Source organism: Acanthaster planci, linkage group LG04 (genome assembly GCF_054643075.1).
Source record: "Acanthaster planci isolate LZ-2023a linkage group LG04, COTS_SCS, whole genome shotgun sequence".
In the NCBI taxonomy this organism is placed as follows: domain Eukaryota; kingdom Metazoa; phylum Echinodermata; class Asteroidea; order Valvatida; family Acanthasteridae; genus Acanthaster; species Acanthaster planci.
This window is the reverse complement of record NC_141780.1, coordinates 3,559,268-3,580,004: the sequence shown is the minus strand read 5'-3', so window position 1 is coordinate 3,580,004 and position 20,737 is coordinate 3,559,268. Positions and strand designations below refer to the sequence as shown.

At 42.4% G+C, this 20,737-nt stretch overlaps 2 protein-coding genes across 8 annotated transcripts; one reads left to right on the top strand and one right to left on the bottom strand.

Annotated features, from left to right (window-relative positions):
• The first annotated feature begins 43 nt into the window (after nt 1–43).
• LOC110974305 (uncharacterized) lies at nt 44–13,516 on the top strand. 3 transcript variants are annotated; one of them, XM_087135722.1, is made up of 19 exons: nt 44–199; nt 925–1,041; nt 1,381–1,509; nt 1,854–1,988; nt 2,286–2,346; nt 2,586–2,731; nt 3,051–3,176; nt 3,284–3,442; nt 4,071–4,202; nt 4,528–4,653; nt 5,787–5,971; nt 6,476–6,622; nt 7,287–7,469; nt 8,082–9,009; nt 9,254–9,313; nt 10,288–10,443; nt 10,910–11,025; nt 11,788–11,964; nt 12,288–13,516. In XM_087135722.1, exons 1-19 carry the CDS (start codon nt 130–132, stop codon nt 12,387–12,389), a joined length of 3,255 nt encoding a protein of 1,084 aa, XP_086991848.1. In that variant the 5' UTR covers nt 44–129; the 3' UTR covers nt 12,390–13,516. The 3 variants fall into 3 exon arrangements, with proteins under 3 accessions (XP_086991848.1, XP_086991847.1, XP_022081545.2); XM_087135721.1 differs by having other exon boundaries at nt 45–199; nt 928–1,041; nt 12,593–13,516; XM_022225853.2 differs by having other exon boundaries at nt 45–199; nt 12,593–13,516.
• On the bottom strand, nt 13,390–20,704 carry LOC110983709 (transmembrane protein 168-like). 5 transcript variants are annotated; one of them, XM_087135729.1, is made up of 4 exons: nt 20,617–20,704; nt 18,187–19,564; nt 17,050–17,324; nt 13,390–16,542 (listed from the first exon to the last, which is right to left on the bottom strand). In XM_087135729.1, exons 2-4 carry the CDS (start codon nt 19,455–19,457, stop codon nt 15,953–15,955), a joined length of 2,136 nt encoding a protein of 711 aa, XP_086991855.1. In that variant the 5' UTR covers nt 19,458–19,564; nt 20,617–20,704; the 3' UTR covers nt 13,390–15,952. The 5 variants fall into 5 exon arrangements, with proteins under 5 accessions (XP_086991855.1, XP_086991854.1, XP_086991853.1 ...); XM_087135728.1 differs by having other exon boundaries at nt 20,387–20,696; XM_087135727.1 differs by having other exon boundaries at nt 20,436–20,696.
• Nucleotides 20,705–20,737: the final 33 nt, after the last annotated feature.

Sequence of the window (20,737 nt, the reverse complement as noted above, 5' to 3'; positions counted from 1 at the left end):
AATGAAAGAGGTAAACAAAATTTCATTTATCGTCTGCTTAGCTCCCCCAGCGCGCGCGCAGCGCGGACGTACAACTAGCAGCGGCGCGTATTTGTCCACTTACTTACCTAAGTACGTGTGCAGATATAGATGTCCACGGTCATTTTCAGGGGAGAAATGGATGGTTGGCATCGGGATGTAGGAAGCGGACAAAACCATGGTAGGGTGATACATGGAGAGACACCAACACAGATTAAAGAAGGAGAATTGAAATAAAAAAATATATCAAGCATGCATCTGCAGAATAGCTGATTAAAATAATCAGTTGATTTCAGTACACTAACCTTAGCTTCTGTTTGTCATTTTGAATTAGGCCTAGTTAGGCCAATTTTTATTTGGCCTAGCTTAGGTCCTAGGCCTAGGGCCTACTTATTTTGTAGTGGGTAATGCTTACTGATTACCTTACGGTCTGACAAGGAATTCAGTGTTTGGATTTGTATATTATTAATAATAATATTATTACTATTAGGGCCTAATCATATCTGGTTTTGACACCAACATGACCAAGGATTCCTCAAAAGTGCCCTCCGGCCTAGGCATGGCACTGACATGACTGTAGCTCACAAGCCTGAAGAAACCTGTCAATGTCCGTGGCGAGGCTACAGTGAGAAGCAGTTACAGTTTTAGACGTGGGAGGAAAAGTCCAGAGGAATATTCTGGGTAAAACCCACAAAATGAACCCACAGATATGCCACGTGTGGAACGGGCCAGGATTCGAACCTGGACTGCAGAGGTGGAAGGTAAGGAAAGAACCACTACACCAGCCTGACTCCCCCTCGTACATGTAACCAGTAACCATGGTAGCAGCTACTAGTGGATGCCACGTTGTTGCTTTTGTCAGATACTGATAAAGATGCATTCTGACTTTTTATTGAACACTTTAAGCAGCAGAGGTTAAAACTGACCTCAAGCTTCTCTTGGAATGCCTCAAATGCCACATGGGGGATGTTGCAGTACAGCAAGACACTTTGCTTACAGCTGCTGCTGTGTGCTCAAGTTCAGGTAAAGAGTTGCTGTTCTGGTTCAGTGAGTCATTTCAATATCTTGTCATTTTAAAACATGAAGCCATTCTTAAATTTTACGTTGTAAATTGCATTCCAACAACTTGAACATTGCCTCACTAATGTTGCTATGTTTTTTCCCCTCATCAAGGCTGATATGGAATGGAAGCCCCCTAAGTTAACACAGGTGAAAGTTTGGTGCAAATGAATAGCTGTTTCTAAGTACTTTTCACAACATGTAATGTAACCCCGGGCTGTGGGAGGTGAAGGCATTTCATCTCGCAAAACGTTTGAAGTTCATTTGATATCATCTTAGAGCAATTTAAATTTTGAGTTTCAGATGAGGCCAAGGAGTTTTTCAGAGAGTGCGGAGGCATCAACTTTGTTTTAAACCTTTTGACGTCAACTGAAGAAGACAAAGTGAAGATTGCAGCTCTGTACATGCTCGGCTGTGCGTGTGAGAAAAATGGTATGTGATGGGAGAGAGATAACATTAAGGTGTACACAGTCACAACTTTCAATGCAGCTGTCAATCATATAATGAGATGGTAAAAGTACATAATTAAACATTTTGGATAAAGTATAGTATAACCTGGCTTGAACAAGTTTGAACAATTTCCAAGCAATCGTCATCCGTTAATCACCAACTGAAAAATGTATTTCCAAGTCAGGGCTGAACATTATAACTTAAAAAAAAATAGTCATTCCTTTTCTTCTGCAGTCCAACCCTAAAAAGAATGATATGGACCTTCTCCCAGTTAGCTATGTTCATTTGTCATTGCCTCAATTTTTAGTCGGCAATCTTTTTTGCAGTGTTTTCTCAAAAGAGACTCTGTACTTTGGCCATCTTCAAGTTTCTCTACTGCCAGCTGATCGGTGGAAAGGAGACAAGCGACAGTTTAAAGAGGACATCAGCTTTTCTCTTGCTGTGTCTGGTCACCAACAATGGTGAGTCCACTGATGATGGAGAGCAAAGGTCCGTGTTTGGCACCCAGTGTTTAATCAACTGAATCAACCAGATCGTTAACATTTTCTGTCTTCATATATGAAGGGAAAGTGGCCGCTTAAAAAAATGTACATCTTCCATAACATGCTTGCTTTATCTTAGTTCTTTAGGGGTGTTTCCAGAATCAGTAAATTCACTTTAGGATGCATGGAATGGCTCATGGGAACAAATGTTGGCCTTGACAGCTGAGTGTGTGGTGATCTTAAGAAATTAAACCCATGAAAATGTTTACTTTTCAGGTGAGGGACAGAATCTTGCCAGGACATCTCACTGTTTAGAGGCCCTGCTGAAACTCTTCAGGCATGTTCAGTTTAGATTGACCTTTTTGTTAAGACATTTGAGCCCTGTTATCAGTATCTAAATACATAGATTTATTTTGTGTGGAATTGATTTACCTCTTTTGGTATTTTGATTGATCACAGTTAGTAGCTTCCTTAACTTTACATGACTTGCAATTATGAATGATGCATTGTAAAGGGTGTTTCCTGTCCAATTTCTGTCTGCTGTCATTTCAAAACTTTTCAATGCCTAAAATCCAGGACCTCATACCCATCGGCTCCCCACACGTCTGGCTTACCAGGTCAGATGTGGATGGACTCATCGGACACAGACTGCAAAAAGCAACTTGATCTGTGGACCGTGGTCACCAGCACCCTGTCTGGCTGTGTGAATAACCCTCAAAATGGTAAAATACACAGAGTCCTACAGCTATCCAATCCACCATCACATTGCAGTGAATGCTTTTCAGTAAAGTTTTGTAGGTAAATGGTCGATCATTTCTTAAACTGTGAATTCTGTTGTATAGTGGACACTTTTAACTGAAAGACCTGTCACTTTTCATCGTGCCACAGTTTTGGCCATGATTTGGCATCTGCTACATCTAATTTATACAGACTCAACAGGGGTTCCTTTCATGCATTCAACGAGAAAGTCAAGATTAACAAAACAAGCAGCTTAAACAGTGGTTGCGATCAAATTTCTATTTATCAATTTTGTTTTATCAGAGGCAAACCAGCTGATGTGCTCATCAGTAGCCTTTGCCACAGCCATTGACATCATAGGCAAGACAAGAAATCCAACAATCATACGACTGGTGTCTTCTTTCTTGTCCTTGACTATTTCCAACAATGGTGAGTCAATCAAACTGTATTACAGTTAATCTTAATGTGCTGTGTAGCTGACCGAGCACTTGACTGATAACTCTCCTTGGCGTATACCCTGTGATTTTTTTTTTCAGTGAGCAACCAAGACAAGTTTGGTTTGCTAGGAGGACTGGAGGCGATGGTCAATCTCCTTCACGCCGTTGTGGGGGATCTCCTCCGCCAGCCTGATCAAGATGCAGCACAGGCAGCCGTGCAGCTGGCTAACGTCTTTGTGCCCTGCATCACGGACTGTGGTAAGTGTCAGGTACCTGGAGTCCTCACCCGTACAGCTACAATCCTGGACAAAATACACCTTGTGGGAAGCGCGGTGTAAAGATCCCCCCTCTCCCCCTTTCAATGTTGCGGTCATTTATTGATCCAAGATTCGGCCCAACTTACCCAGTGAGAAACAACGCTGACAGGGGGCGAGAGGCAGGCATGTTCCAATGAGATTTGTCCACTGCAGGATTATAGCTTCATTATTCATCAAGCAATCCTAGGTGTGAGTTCATCGTTAGGCCATCATTCATTGCTTAATGTACAGGTTTGTTGTAACTAACTTGCTCATTTTTTGTTGACCTGGACTGTTATTAATTCTGTTTTAATAAGCAAGTTTGATCAGTCCCATTGACACAGCCATGTATCATGGACTGAACAAGGTTTAACTAGCATGGTGGCAGAAGCTATGGTATCAATTTACTTTGCTGTTTTGAAATACTAGACTGGCTACTTACCCTAGAAATAGGCTATGCTAGAAATGTTCAGACATTTTTCTGGCCATCCGGTCAGCAGTTCAGTTGTTTATTCCGCACTCCTCAAATTACACTTCCAACTATGATGTAATATCAATAACCAAGAGCTATTTTCATATCATTCTCCAAGAGCAAAACCGCTGCAGGCTCATGGATCTGAACCTGGTCCCTTTGCTGGTACAGCTGATGTCCATGGACTTCATTGAGTCCGATGTAAGACTGAAAGTCATCATCACTCTGGGTCATCTCACTGAGAAATGTGGTCAGTGTGAATCCAATTGAATAGCAAAGTGATACAGGGATGAGAAACTCAGTCACAAACGAGAGGTTACCAAAGCAATAATATCCATATATATGAGTTACAGTCCAAATAACAAATCTTGCACAGAGGAAAATTCAACAGGAAACCTACGCCATCAAATACTAAAATAAGTATGAAGTACATACTTTCTAATGCAGACGTGCAGCCTGATGAGATTAATTTTGTAGTATCCAGTTGGATATTGCCCCACAAATAAACCTGGTCTATTTTCAAGATTTAAAAGCATATGAGTTATGAGATTTGACTATTTTTTCGTTGGCAACAGGAAGAAGCCAGCGACAATTGCTAGAGAGTGATGGCTTGAGCTTGTTGGTCCACCTCATGGCTGACAATCAAGATGAAGAATTCAACAAAGCTGCTATGTACCTGCTTAGCAGTTGTGTTGACCTTGGTAACCCCCCCCCCCGAAACTCGTGTTTTCTAGCCTCATTATGTGACTTTGTCTACAGATTTGACTTTTACCATCTTCAAAAAACATTTTGTTTAACCCAGATTGAGTCAACCTTAATATGGGTTTGGTTCATGTTACCCTTTGATATATTTGTTTAGTTTTCAATGGCTTTTTTGCAGTTGTCAATTGTAGTGACATGAACCCACATTCATCTGTAATCTAAAGGCCCAGCATGTGCTGTGCTGTCTTAAGCCTTAAGTACCCCAAACGTTTTCTCAGACTTGTGCGCTTTTCTTGAAGGAAGCTTGTCTTGTGACCGACTTTGTGTTAGTACTTCAAGGTGCCTTGTGACGTTTCTTTACTTTTCCAAATTGTGCTTCAGTGTCTTGTATCCAGAACTGTGATGAATAGGCCCCTGTGTACCTTCACAGTTCCTCCAAAGTTTGTGACTGAAACTAGGACATGCCCTTAATGCTTGCAAAGAACCCATTCCATGAAAAAGACCACAATGATTCCAAAGACCACAGATAGAGCTGAACAAGAATTGCACCTGTGGTTTTCCAGCTGTCATCCATTGTCAGGGGCCACTGTTTGCATGGAGTGCTTGTCAGGGATTAGAGAGGAAGCTCTTTACAGATTCTAACTGTTTCATTAACTGTGCTCCCGGTGGTCTCTCTAGCCTTTCTCAGCAGTAATCCAATTAAGATCTGTGATTGCCCTAATTGAGTGCCCCTGATTGGCTTACTTGGCTGACAGCATTAGGTGTACCTCTTACAGGTGGTTTATTCTTGGCTTATGGTGGAGGGCCTTTAGTTCAGTTGGACCATAAATGGGAAAGCAGATTAGAAGGATTTTATTGGATCCACAGGCCTGCATTCAATAATCGCATTCCATCCTCCTGCAATTCTATTTAAAATTTGCAATTCCAGGTAAAAAACATGCTGTGATTGAAAAGTTTTAACAAACAAATGCTCACACAGTGAGTGTCTTGACCTATGATGCGACAATTCAGTAACCATGCAGCTGTGGAAACCCACATCCACATATACCTGTTTCATATTTTAAAACACAAAATTCACATTGATACGTTCTTGATGCAACTGTAACAGTAACGCTCACTCTGCTGACTGCAGTTTCATGCATGGAGGACGAAGGTCTAAATGCCAGTGACAGCAAGAATGTTCCCAAAAGACCCAGGTCGGCGGAGAAAAGGAACAAGGCACGGGCTGAAAGGGAGTCTGCATTCATCCCGATGGGTAAACAACGGGCAGAAACAGAAGGAGTTCCAGATGGGAATAAAGTACCAAGCAGACACAAGGTAAGGGGTTTTTGTCACAAAATAGCATTTTCTTTTTAAAAACTAAACAAAATGGGATTAATGTACGGAGTCAGTGATAAACACACTTATGAACTGAGGATGCTGAGAGTATTTAAAAGAAGTTTTTACAGAAAAAAGTTCTCTCAGGTAAGTACATTCATGTTTATTGAAGGCACAGCTGTATCTTTGATATTTTTGTTCACATCATGTAGTTTTCAAAGCAATGCAGATGTTCTTTCTTTGACAGACATAAACGATCCTTGAATATTTTAGGGGGACCGGAGAATATCATGATTTATTCTTACACTTGTTACCCAAATTATTCAGTAACTGCTCCACAGCTGTGGGTTTCCAGACAACAATGAAATTCAGGCTTACAGATTTATTGGGTGTGACAAATTTGAATGTCGTGCTTTTCTTTCACTTCCAATTTAATCAACATTTGGACCGATAATGCCAAGAAATGTCTCCATCCGAGCCATTTCCAATATTGCGTTATTGTAGAATGCAGAGCAAGAGCAGCACATCACTACAGGGGTGGTGCACGGAGATAATGCCAACAGCAGCGACCGGGCATCATCCTGCAGCCACAGGATGACTGAGAGCACAGAGGACAAGGTTATTAACGAGCTGCTGCAACAACTCCACGAGGTGAGATGGCAGCATCCGCTCCTCTCCATGCCAATTGATTGGGGCCTCAGGACTGGTTCATGCTGCAGACTAATGTGAAAGCAGAGCAAAATTGACCACACGAACCATCTTGCTGAGGAATTTTTCTCGAGTGAAATTGTGTTTATCATTTGCAAATTTGCAGCGTGATATTTGATCTGATGTCACAAATTAGCATTTGTGTTCATTCAAACACTTTCTCAACTCTTGGAATGGGTCCCAAGGATGATTATATGCCCCCAAAAACTAACACGTACATTATAATGCCTGCTTGGTTAACTCTTACCACGTCAGTAAAGCTTCCATTTATTTCATCAACTGTTTGGCTCTGAATCCAACATTCTTCCAGCGTGCATTCACATAACCCAGGATACAGGTTGAGGATTGTCACTGTTTTTGCTGTGTAGCATTTGGTTGGATCTCTCATTCTGTGCTCACTCTAGTTTCAAAAAGTCAGCATGGCCTAAAGTAAAGCAGCTGGTTCTTTTGGTTTCCTCTAGTGAAAATTGGAGCAGAAAGCTCAGATTAAATTCTCCAGACAACCGACACCCAACCTATACACACTACATCTCTTCACCTTCCAACTATAGGCAACAGAGCTAGTCCAGTGTCTTTTGATGCTTTCTCCACTTGCTTGTATGTACAGGAGAAGAGCATACGACAGCGGCTGGAGGATGAAAAGAAAGTATTGGAGGAAAGGGAGGAGGCCAGAGCCAGGAGCAGAGGGGCAGCTAAGGAGGCGGCACTGGTAATCACCAAGGAGCTAGAGAGACAGTACACAGAGCAGAAGCTCGACAAGACTCCAGAAGATGAGGGAGAACAACCTGAAGTGAGACCGGAGATTTCAGATTCAAAATTGTCAGATTGTGAATGGGAGTTTGAAATGCCAAAGACAGAGGACCCCTGTTGTTTGAACTTGAAAGTGTAGTTCAGAGTCCCTTTATGTGTCACCTGTGCAAGAAAATGTAACTCTCTACTAGAAAAGTTTTTGTCTGCTAGGAAAGAAACATCAGGCCCCCTTCCAACTCAAAAGAAAAAAACTGAAGAAAAATCAATCTCTTGACATTTCAAACTGAAGGGGGTATCCATTTTAATAAGATCAGGATGCTAAGCTTAATTTGAAAGTTTAAGGGCTACATAGTTTTAGTAGAATTCAGCTTTAGGTTCAGCGTGAAGCCAGCACAGACTGAGAATTTTGGGGAAGAGTCCTTTTCCTTTTTAAGGATGGATGAGAGTTTAAGTGATTTAGCAGTAATCATTGCAAGCTCTGTCTGAAGAGATCTTAAACCAGTAATCTTAAAATGAATCTCATTTGTTACAACTTCAGCTTCTCTCGAGCACAGTTAGAGAGGTTGGCACAGTTAGATTAGAACTAAAAGGCAATGATTTCAAAACTTCTCATTTTTCCAGTTCTGTGTGTCTCTGTTTCCTTCTTTTCCAGGGAACCAAATCTGCCACTCCTGAAAAGCAGTTTCTCTCTCCATCAATAAAGAACGTGGAGCAGAGGCTGGAAGCCCTTGAAAAGTCACTGAATGACATCAGCAGTGTCAACAACCAACTTGCAGAGCCAATTATCTATAGCAGGCAGAGAGGCCAACAGGTGAATGACCAAGACCTTGGACAAAAGTGTGCGGCTGATGGAAACAAGATGTCAAATTTGGCCTCTAAGACCAATATAGATCAAGATGGAAATGTTCAGCTTCCAAAAGTCAAATCAAAGCAGTTGTGTGACAGAGTGAACAAATACATAAGAAACCTGGGTGATGGCACAGACAATGTTGGAAAATCCCAAAAGACAGCTGGAGATGCTCTGAAGACTTTATGTCAGTTTAGTGAGTTCAGAGCTCCGACATCTCCAGTAAGACGGCGGCAAGTACCGAGGAAGATTGCTACCGGTACCAACCAGCACATCCTCCCCAGTCCAAACGTCATCAAGTTACAGAGATGCGTCGCGGACCTTAGTCGCAGACAGCCTCGCCTTGAATGCAGTCAGTATGAGTCTGATGTTGAGAGTTGCTTGTCTGAGAGCACAGATCTGTCCACCTCAGCCGACACTGACATGAGCATGACTGCCTCAGACATGTATCTAATGAAACAAGCCCAGCCACCCCACCAGATGCCCCACGCTACATGGGAGCACGGACCCGCACCTTCCCATCATCCAATGTCTTCTGCTCGGGGCAGAGCAAATCGCAGCTACCGAGTGAATTACTCTTGGCAGAGAGGACCAACTGTCTCAGTCCCTGCATCCAGAAAACTGTCTGAACTGACCAACCTTTCAGTCCCCCACCATGGAATTGGGAGAGACAGCATCACCAAAGCATCCAAAGATGTCTTTACATTTACAGAATCTGAGAATGATCTAACAGGTGATTATTTTTATCTTTGCCACATGATGCAACCACAGTCTCTGGTTATGCCGGTGGACTACGTCTCTCAGTGCCAAGACACGCCCGTTTCAAAGTGAATATTAAAGAGGGCCACTTGTTGAATTTACTTGTTCAGAACGAACACAGTGTAAAAGCCCTTCAGGCTTTAGAATGGATTACCTTCATCATAAATGTTGGTCGGGAAAGCAACATTAAACTTTTTTGGCTTCCTTTTATCCTTCAGGTATATCATCTTCAGAATGTTCAAACAAGTCAGGTTTTCATCCTGTACCCAAATGCCCAGGTAAGTCAAAAGAATGGTTCATTGCATTTGACAAGTACGAGGGAGGAGGCCTAGGAGGCTGGCCCCTAAAGCCAAATTACAGCTTACCAAATTTGTGTGCTTAGAACCAGTTGCTTGTTTGATTGCATAGATTGAAATCAACTGAGAATCTATCCGCTCCGAGCGGAACAAAAGAGGGCATGTTTTGGGGGGAATTACCACATAGGCGCGCCATAAGGCACGCAAGTATTTGTGCGTTTGATGCGGAGCACGCTGAGTACGCGTAACCAATTTATTCCAGCATGTATGGTCTTTGCGTACACGCAGAACGCGTGCAAGAACCCGCTTATAACCACATGTCTTTCTTTCGCCGATTGGGGTGCACTTCACCTCGGGGTGGATTGCTCGACAGTCTATAGTCCTCTGTTTGCACTAAGCAAGAATTATCAGTTCTTAGCAAAATTGGACCCTACCCATGCCAGTTAATTTGCAAGGACACTGGCCCACCGCTGACTGACAGTAAGCATGCTTTACGTGGTCGCCTTGTGGCAGTCCTCAAACAGCTGCCTTATGGCTCCTGCTGATACCATTTTTCATTTGCGCATAAAAGTTCCAGTCAATCATGTGGTTTGAGGGGTAAACCTCTGTCATTAGTAAGAAGTGATTAACATTTCCTACTATTAGAAAAGCCCTGGCCATGAATGTAAGCTTTGGGTTCTATCCAGAACTGTGATGATTGGCTTCAGACTTAAGTTGCGTTAATTTAATCTCCTGATCTGAGAATTTTCAGTATAACTCAGTTCTGTTTCAGCAACTTACACATCAAGTATCAAATGGACTTGTAATGAGGCCACAGCTGAAGGTATTGCAGTTTAATGCCATAAGGGAATTCTTGAAATGGGTTTTGCGGAGCTTGAGACAAAGCGAAAGATTGCGGCACAGCCAAGATTCGGATGCCGACCTCTGTCTTGAATTTTTTTCTCTCCTGTTAATAGGCTGTGCCCCACCAATCAACCGCCCATTGCTCAACAGCCGCAACTTCTTGTACACTCTGGAGAGGAGCCAACACACCTGCTCCGAGCACAGAAAGCTTCAGAGGTGCATCAAGCAAGACCTCTACCACCGTAGGATGGCTCAGACAAGTAATAAAGGTGCTTCAGAATCTCTGAATTGCTGGTTATATAGAACATTTGAATTCTTATAACATATGCGATGAGTTCACTGATGACAGACTACCAAGTTTTAAATTGAAACCAAAAGGTTGGGTTGGTTAAAGTAATGATTGCAAAGTTGCTCGTTGTTCCTTTCATACTGGATTATGTGGTAATTTCAGGGAAGTATTTCAAAAATTTGGCCATAACTTGACTATCCTAGAAGGGCATTATAGAAATTTGTATTAAGTTCCCAATTTGTTTCGCAACTTCATGGTTCCAGAGTCACTTAAACAGATGTTTTCGTTGGCTGATGCAGTCCACTCGCACCTGCACTGAAACTCATGTGAGGTCGATCTCCAAGATGCTTATTACATGTAGAATTGGCTCTCAGCAATTGTCCTTCCCTCCTGGTAAACCAACAAGATTCAACCAGAGAGTAATTTCACAAATATTTTCCTTGCAGGTGCGTCCCCTGAATTTGCAAAAAGCACCAGGTCCCATCTGGTCAGAAACTTGAGAAGTGCCACAAGGAACGGGAGGAGCCCACACTCCATCACATCTGCCCCTAGAAACAAATGGGTAGGCAGCTCAAAAGGAGATACGGAGGAAAACCGTTGGACTGTTGTCCTTTGCTTTATTTATAGTCACATAATACAGATTTTAAAATACAGAATGTTGATAACATACCTTGAATTATGCATCAGATTAATCGTTTCAAAAAAAGTTTGGAATAGGAATTTCTGGTCTTGAAAGACAGCAGAATCAGTGGAGACATTTGATTTCTACATGTCGTATGCCATTATCCCCGGGCAGATTGAACCTCCGTTTGTTCCTGTACCCTTCCGCCTGCCTTTCTCATGCATGCCCAATAAAGCTACCGTCACAGCTGCTGCCGCACTCCTAGAATCAAAGCACCAAACACTGGGAATGGCTGTCTGCCTTGAGATGTTGGCAGCAACGCCCCCTCAACTCATGCATCCTGTAGTCATTCATGAACCAGCAAAATGTACTTACATACCCAAGCCTCTGTTGCTAGGAAAAATTGCACTCTTTCCTGGTCCTGCTTGTGGTGGATAATCCCTGGACCTCCATGATATTCATATTTGGGCTCTCAGTGAAATGGGGGGGGGCGGTACAGGAAAGTGTCATATTTCCCTTGAAAGGTATTGGCTTGGCCAAATAACTGCCTGGCTCTCCAACAACGTATGCCAAAAGTGCCAACAATGGAACTTCACTGTTGAGTTTTTCAATAGAAATAGCACAGATGCGATGCGCAACTGGGTCAATAAAGATAAATGTATTTAGAAGCACTTCCTCAATTGTTTCAAATTCTGGCCACAGGCGAGTTGTGCGTCAAGACGTCGACGGAAGAGGCAAGAGTTCAGCAGGACAGAGATCTGCAACCTCATCAATGGAGTAGCAAAGAAGGGCAAACACTGGAATTGTATCCTCTGGGCTTACAAGTTTGCCCCTGGCCGGACAGCGGTGGACCTTAAAGACAAATACAGGAGAATGCAGGTGAGTTCCTTTTCGCAGTCCCTTTGTGCTATTGGTGATGGTCAGCGTATATCAGGATATCGCCGAGGGATGAATTCCTCGCTTGCAACAAATGCGCCAACCTGTTTTTATTTGAGGATTCTTAGGAGACGTGCTGTGATCTATTTGATAATCAGTAGCTAACAGAGTTATTACAGGCTGAAACTCAACTTTGGAAAAAAATGTGCAAGTTGACTTTTCAAATACACTCTAGCACTACAAAAGCTGATCCTTGAAAGGAATGTGCATACTATGTGTGTGATATTTCCCACCGCAACTTCTTATTTCACAACGCTCTGAAGCAGCACCGCAGAGCAATACTTGCTACAAGGCAGGCCATATACAGCAGCCAAGTTCCACTCAGACTTCCTGGAGGTTGTGTGTGGACAAGAACAAATGGGGATTAGGCATGTATGCACATCTGCTACAGCAGGCTTAAGGAACAGTTAACATATTGTAACCATGATTTGCCTGATCATGTTTACATGGCCTCTTGTGTGAACTGGTGAACAAACATTGGTAGTACTTCAATTGTGGAATTGTGGTCAGGTTACAAGACAATAATCTTACAACATACTAGCATCCTCTTGCTTAATTTTTACATTTCAAGGCTCAGAACTATGTGGATGTGTCCCCACGTAGCTCCTCTTCCTCCCATCTGAGCTCTAAACAACGACAAACTCAGAAGGCAATCGATCATACTTGGAGACCCTAAAGATGGGTAATGACAAGTTTGAAGATTTTCATTTCACGTTAAAAAAATCCCTTTATTACATTTTACCGGAGTAAATTTTGTTTTTGATGTTAAAAATTCAAAGCAAACTGTGGATTGTGAACTATCCAAAACAGGAATTTGTTCATTTCCGACCAATTGTTTTTGAATTTGTGCTATAACTTATTAAATGAAATTCTAATGTGAGTACATCATATGAAATATGACCGTTCTCACAAAACACAGTGAGTTTTGAAGTGTGAAGATTTGGTTTACTATGGACAACAAGTTTACCTCGATCTGGACCATTTTCCACAACTATAGCCAACTCAATCCTTTTTTCCAGGCAGCTACAAATCTTTTTTTCAAAGTGAGTCATAAATATCTTTTAAAAATTTATGATTTGTAAGTCATTTCTGAAAAAGTCACTTTTCTTGACAGTTACAAGAAAAAAAATGGCCAATCAGGCAGTTCCATAGCTTAATGTTTAATGCATTGAAATGAAACCTCGGTACGTATATGCCCAGCATGATATCTTTCTTTCTTTTGTATTTTTAACAAGTTAAGGGCCTCTTCCCATTGTTGGTATTGAAAACAGAGGCCTTCAACTTGTTGAAAATACAGAAAAATTTAAGTAGAAATTTCATGAATAGGTGCAAAGAGAGTTCACATTAGTGCACTTTGGTACTATAATGTTTTAAATGTCACTTCTAATTTATTGATTCCTGCAATGCAACAATTTAACAATTTTTTTCACCTAATGTACTATTTATTTCATGAAAGTTCATGAATAAAATGTTTGAATGGATTGAAGGTAACCCATTCCTTTCATAAATTAGTCTGTTCGGGTTTCTATAAAATATCCTCAATATTTACATTTTATCAAATTTCCTAAAGGATTTATCTGAAGAGATTGCTAACATTTAAGTACATACAGTAACTTGTCATCATAATGGTAAAGGACAAGTCATGGCTTTTCCTCTTGTTCCTTTATATAACATTTTCCCACCGACTGAGGACACCCTTTATACATTTGAAGACTGTTTTTCAACACGATTTCCTTTCAGGTACAAGAATAAACCATGAATTCTTTCTCCCATTGTACATGTATACAAACCACAACCACTCTTTTTATGATCATGCCTCCTCTTTACATTCTCTGTTTTTTCTCAAAGACTCTTGGAATCAATTTTCAATTAACCTGAATAAAAATCCTAGTGAATGATGGCTAACTTTAAACTTCTGAAAGTTTGCCGATGGGTTTCTTCAAAAAGAAGTACAAAAGTAGAACAAACTTGTAACAAAGGTTTCACAGAAAACAGTAACAGGATTTCACCTAAAAACTCATGAACATACACAATCTACAAATTATGATGTAGAAAACATTCAAAGCACTTCACCTAAATGACTGAAGTGGCACCATGCCGAGACAGTATTTTTATCATTATTTCTAAACAAAAGGCTCAAGTTTCAGACTTAATTCAAACTTGGAATGAACCTTTACAGTCAAACATAAATTCACAGTGATTGAAATACTGATTATATTGAGACAATTTTGCCAGTTCCACACACTACAGATCTCTGATAAATATACACAAATGCTTTATGGTTATTTTTATCAACATACTCGAGGCTTCAAAGCATGTTATGAGTGCATGTGCTCAACAGGACTTCAATTTTCTGCCAACTATCCTCATGTTACAACTTTGGTATTGAGAATGAAAGGCCTTGGAAATGTCTTATCAAAATATTGCCACCTTGCCCATTTCACAGCGGAACTATCTAGTCTTGTTCAATTTCACCACTTTGAAGGATTTGATTTATAGCAGTATTTTAGACTGCAGTGCTTTAAAAATATAAAAATGCTATACATTTTCCTTGAAAATGACACCATGCGGAATAAAACCCTCTCTCTACCATAACAAATGTGTTATAGCAACTTTAACCCTAATCCTCCTCAATCCTCCAACAGGTGAAGGATTGAGGAGGGTTAGGGTTAAGGAAGGTCTATGAAAAACAAGACAGAAAAACTTTCTATTCCTGATCATCTAAAACCTGAGGTCAGGGGTTCCAACCTAGCTGCTAGCGACATGGCGTGGCCTGGAGCAAGTCACTTCACCCCCAACTGACTCTCTCTATCCAGGAGTATAAAAGGGTACCTAGCTCAGCCCAATATGGCTGCATTCAAACAATGTATGCACTCCAGAGGGCGCTACAATGGCTTTTGAGAATGTTTGAGACTGACGGGCAGGAATAATGATAATAATCTCTTGCTTTTTTTATTTTAAAAAATATTTTACAATTACTATTTTTGGTTGATCCAACCTTTCGTTTACTATTTCTAGGTCGATGCTTGGAGTTTGATAAGGCTGGCATTCCTCACAAAAACAGCCAAAAAATGTATGACGACAGGCTACTGTGTGCTGGTGATCAAATACATTTACGACAAACATGTAAATGATTTCAGTCAAGCAAATATTCCAAAATAAGAACTGCTTTGCAAATTCTACTAACTTTACTTCGAAAGCGAAAGGGTCAAGCAATGTAGTCAAGTACGGAACCTTAATGAAAAACCTACAAATGGCTTACTCAATACAACTGCTCATAGCAAACATGTACATGAATCTTAAATAAGGCCTTACCCAAATAAGTCGGAAATTGAAATCATATATATTCACACACAATTGCCCAGTATGCAACTTTGCACAAACGACTTCTACGTGCTAAAAAAGGATAAAAATTTCTGTAATACTCGAACCTTTCAATTCAAACCAAGAGAAACCAGCATTTTCTTTCTAAAAGGCAAGGGAAGCTTTGTTGATTTGCCACAAAAAGTTTCCATTTTTTCTACTCTAAGATTTCAGATCTTTGATCTAGGTTGAAAGCAGCCAAAAGTTACAATTGTCAACCTGGCCACATCTCACAAAATAACTCTTGAGGCCAGATTTGACATCTGACTCAGTTTGGTACCTTCGTAAATATGGACACTGTGTGGGGGAGAAATGTTCCAGGTTCCCACTGATTTACAATACACAAGATTCTTGAAACTCAGAACTGGCTCTGGTGACCTGGTGCCTCGTTTTACTAGATATAATTTACACAGGGCACTCACATCAAGGCTAAACCTTCAGGTTTATAAACTGAGAGGCAAGGCATTGAAAGGTCACTTTGAACACTTGATCTTCTTCGGTCTTGTGAAAGAATGTAAAATAAGATCATTTACAAGACTAATGGGCTAGGCTAGTCCTACATGTCAGATCAGGATCTGACGAGCTTAAAGCCATGCCCTGTGTTGATGATGTGTGGGGGCAGCCATTTCATCTTCCAGCGCTTCAAGCAATTCCAGCACTGGAAGCAGTAGCCAAACAGGTCCAGCGTGCTGGGGATCCTGAGGACCCTGATCAGAGGGTGGGTCAGGCGGGGGAAGCCCTGTTGCCAGTGCAGCTCGATGTCCTCCTCAGTGGGCCGGTGGAACTCGAATTCAACCCAGGGCCGCGAGACAGCGTAGACGGCCCGGATCTTGCGGCCTTGCTCTTTCCAGGTCCCCGCAGTAGCACCTTGCTGCTCTTGTTCCTCCAGCGGTGTGCAGTTGTAGTCTACCCACTCGTGGGTGAAGTCCCCCACCATGGCCTGGCCAGCCCCGGCCTCCGGGTCTGTGCCGGTGTTGCTGGACTTGTCCAGGATGCAGGTCTGCATGGCCAGAATGTGGCTGGTGTTTCGGCCGATATGCTTGAACCAGCCTGACATGCTGTTGGTGTCCTGGATCAGGATAAGACGAGACTGGGAGTCCTTGAGACCAGCTTCTTCCCACAGCTCCATGAGGGTCTCAAACTTAAAGATGTCATTGTCTAAAGATACAAAAATACAACCGCGATTAGCACCGATGACTTTCACCTGATTCCTATCTTAATAATTCAGCTCCACCTTCAAATTAGTAGGATCCGAAGTGAGTCCAAGTCTGTAGTTGGTCTTGGCACTGTTTTGACCCAACATTCCAAATGAACATTTCTTACATGACAATTTCTTTTACTCTGTATTACCACAGAGTCATTTGCTATAAGAAAAAGCTGTGTATAGTGGTCAACTTCAACATCCATCCTCCATAGACGTCTCACTGTTTCAGACTGGAGGTGTATACAAGTTTACCTGCAGAAACTTGGAACCACTCAATGGTTTAACCCATTAGCTGCCCCTATAAATCTAGATCAACAGATCCTGTTAATACACGTGCTGTGACATGTACTGGTTAGGCAGCTCTGTCAGAATGGGGGAGAATGCCCCAAACTCCTCCCCTCTCTAGACCCACCCTCGTGACAAATCAGTCCTGACATCCTCCCTACCCCTCACAAAATTACCTGCCAGAGCCCAGTCCCCGTTTGGGTGCACGTGGCCGCTGTAGTACACCAGGTAGGTGTCGAACCGTGGACCATCCGGCATCTGGCGGGCAAAGAAGGACCGCATCTTGGTCTGTAAGGTGGCCAGGGCCAGCCCGCTGGTGGAGAAGTCGCAGCTGAAGACATCAATCATATGGTGAAGGAAGAAGCGCTGCATGGTGTTGAGGAGACTGATGGAGCGGCTGTTAACTTCTTCCATGCTGGTGGCCGGGATTAGAACCGGAGACCCGTCCGTTCTGTGTCAGGTAGAGAATTTAAAGAAGCAGAAAAGTGCAAGCAAACACAAATGCCTCCCGATTGTGACTAAGTTTCCACAACATGACACCACTCTCGTAACATCAAAGTTTCAAATTGAGATGCATAACTTCTTCACAGCATTTCTGAAAAAACTTTACTGATAACCATTATCACATTGACCCTTGACTAAAGTGCAAAATCAAGAGGCTTTTAAAGGACATCAACACCAACCCACATACCAGGTCAGAACTTGACACGTCAAGTCCTCCTTTAGTTGTGGTCAGAAAAACAAATTTCTATTGTTTTAGAAACCATAATGATCTTTGTCATTTAAACTACACATATGGGGGTCCAAAATCACATGGCTTCTAGAGAACACCAGGACTGACATTCACGTACATGTATGTACATGTCAAGGCCAAAGTTCAAACCTTTTTCAAGTTAGTTGAAAAATAATTTCCATTGTTTGTAAAGGTCCATGCAATGTACAGTAACTGTTTTTACAATTTTTGAAAATGCATCTTTGTGTTAATGGTTTTTCAGTTTTGCAATTTTACAGGTATTTTGGCACATTGGAAAAATCTTCCGGTGAAACACTACATGTACATTACAATGATTTGTACGTGCTGTTATTTTTCATACGTAATGTTGGGGTCCTTATTTTCAACTCAAGTCGCAACAGGATGTTTATTTTTTTTATTTGATTGAATGACTGAAGTAGAAACTAACTTCCATGCCTGAAAAGCTCACCAAATAATGAATACGTAATAACTTCTAGATGTGGAAGTCGTGCAATAGGTATTTTTTTCTTCACACAGAAAGACAAGCTGCCAAAATGTACTTATTTCAGATGAGACACACCTGCAAAAGGCTGAGGGGCCCACTATGGCATAACCTGTACATGTCCCTCCTAGGGTGCTACCTAGTTCGTACAGCAGGCCATGCACCGTGCTCTCAATGGGCAGCACCACCAGCCAGCTAGCCATGAAGGCAGCATTGTCGTCCTGCCATGACACTCCACCCAGCATCAGTGTGGTGGCGAAGGCAGTCAGCACCAGGTTGCGGGAGATCAGGGCGAAGAAGCGTATGCCCCGGGCAGCCATGACCCCGCCCAGGCTCCTGTTGGACTGGCCCTGCAGGCTGCGGTAGGCCCGGATGCACTCCGTCAGCTTGTTGGTCAGGGTCCAGTTGGTCACCGCCAGGACGACGTGCAGGCAGACCCACAGGAACCCAAAGACCACGTAGGCCGGCACAGCAAAGTACCACTCCTTGTGGGACACGGTGGACTCACCAGCCAGCGTAAAGAAAACGATCTCAAAGGCCAGGATCAGGAGGAGGAAAGTCTTGCGGAGCCAACGGTGGGTGCTGAACACAACATCCCAACGCTCCATGGTAGACAGGCTGTTGAAGTACAGATCAAACAGTGGGTCGGTGAAGAGGCGAACCGCCAGGCAAATCAGCGCAAACATATTGAAATACAGATTGAGGGAGTTGAAGAACGACGTTACTGATATAGCGACAAATGTCACCAGGCAAGGGAGGGCAAGGAACGTTTTAAGCCGGAGTGTCATCAGCGTGAAAGCGCACGCGAAGACCATGAGCCACATGGAAAACAGGGCCTGGGTGCGAAGCGTGCATGCCACCGCAAACCCCAGCAACTCGAACGTCTCCACGTGGGTCAGGAGCTGGGAGGTATACGCGACCAGACCACACGTCCGCTGCAACAGCGACCAGAAGACCTTGATTGCCACGCTGGTCAGCAGCATGGCCACCGTCACTGTGAATTGTACCTCGCTGGCCCGGCCCGAGTCGATGTGGATGAAGGAGATCACACCCAGGAGGCAGCCGCACCAGAGGTGGGTGACGCTGGAGCTGATGTCCACCAGGCCGAAGTAGTAGTATAGCATCCCACAGAAGGCGAACAGGAACAACCCGCAACCGCCGATCACCACCAGCATCATGTCGCCCGTGTGGATCCAGCTGGCGTAGAGGCCCGAGGTGACAGCCACGATCAGGATCAGGTAGTCCAGGTAAGCCAGCATGTGCAAGGTGCACTTGAGCTTACGGCTGCGCTCCATCGTTCTCAAGGGCAAGGCCAGGAGATGGCTAGTCAGGTAGCGAATAGAGTGCATTGATGATCCCAAGTCAATGCCCCTCAGCCTCACTTGCCACTTGCTGACCAACCTTCAGATGCATCAGCCAATGTGTGCTAGCATCTGCCAGTCGAACCTGTAAAATACTGAAGTTAAGAATACGCACATCATTTTCAATATTAATCTGAAGTGAAAATAAGGCTGTTACTGACTTCAACTATAAGAAACCACACCTTCTTAAGTGAAGTCTCAGTAGGCTGATTACTCAGACTACAAGTTATACCCAGGCCATGTCCAATCAATTTAATTTCATAATATCGGGCCTGCCATAGAAACACCTACAGGTAGGGATATGAATAAACGAGCAAGTGTGCTGTTTATTTGAAGACTCATTTTCTTCAATAGGAAACTGTGATTAAAATTCGTCCTTTTTCCATGCTGTAGCTCCTTTATTTAATTTCCAATTTCAAAAGTTTTGAAATTTGAAGTGAAGCCAGCATTTGATTCATTGAAATAAGGCACAAATAAGAACAAAGATTTTACAGGAACATCAATTTTAAGCGTTTTAGTTAAAATCCACACTCATTTTGTGTACAAAATAATCACAGTTTGCTCTGCATTACACGTGTACAAAAAAATCTCAAAACATCCCCACTTCAAATAGATTTTTCTTTGCTTTGCAGAGTCCGATGGAATCCAAATTTAAAACAAATTTTCTTACGACATCCTCTTCAAGATAACATCAAAAATAAAAAAGAAAAAATAATTCAAAAATTTATTAGCCTCCCTACACAGGTGTAGATAGTCCCAACATTGGATTATTATCATGATGTACATATGTACATCTATGATCTAGTCCAAGTCACCTGCGAGTAAACAAGGACCAAAAATCACCTTTTAAACATTTATTCATAAATAAAAATAATTAAGTAATCGCGTCTAATTACTTATAAAAAAGCAATCTGTACTCTTTTTGGGAGGGTCATATTTTGTAGTGTAACCTGCGTTCCAGATTACCTTACCCCCCGGCACGTCCTGCTACTGCAAGTGAATGTTTCACTTCAGGGTGGTTTTATCAGAGTTTGTAAGTAGACTGACCAACGGCTAGTAGATAATTTCTGAACGCTTTAATCTCATCAATATAGGCCAACGTTTTTCTGCCATGTAAAAAGGGAAAGTAAATCGTGTCGGTTTTTACTTATGCCTACAGCGAAAGGAAACCGCTAACGCTAGCGCTACGGCAGGATAGTATACAGGTGGTACACACACACACAAAAATAAGCCATGAAGCAAATAAAAACAGTCAGCGCACCCATGAG

Coding starts and splice junctions, on each gene's coding strand:
- LOC110974305 (XM_022225853.2), top strand. CDS start 130: ATGTCCACGGTCATTTTCAGGGGAGAAATGGATGGTTGGCATCGGGAT. Junction 1,510..1,853: donor CTGTGCGTGTGAGAAAAATG/GTATGTGATGGG, acceptor TCTTTTTTGCAG/TGTTTTCTCAAAAGAGACTC. Junction 3,177..3,283: donor CTTGACTATTTCCAACAATG/GTGAGTCAATCA, acceptor TTTTTTTTTCAG/TGAGCAACCAAGACAAGTTT.
- LOC110983709 (XM_087135729.1), bottom strand. CDS start 19,457: ATGCACTCTATTCGCTACCTGACTAGCCATCTCCTGGCCTTGCCCTTG. Junction 17,325..18,186: donor GGCCCCTCAGCCTTTTGCAG/GTGTGTCTCATC, acceptor TACCTGACACAG/AACGGACGGGTCTCCGGTTC. Junction 16,543..17,049: donor CGGGGACTGGGCTCTGGCAG/GTAATTTTGTGA, acceptor TTGTATCTTTAG/ACAATGACATCTTTAAGTTT.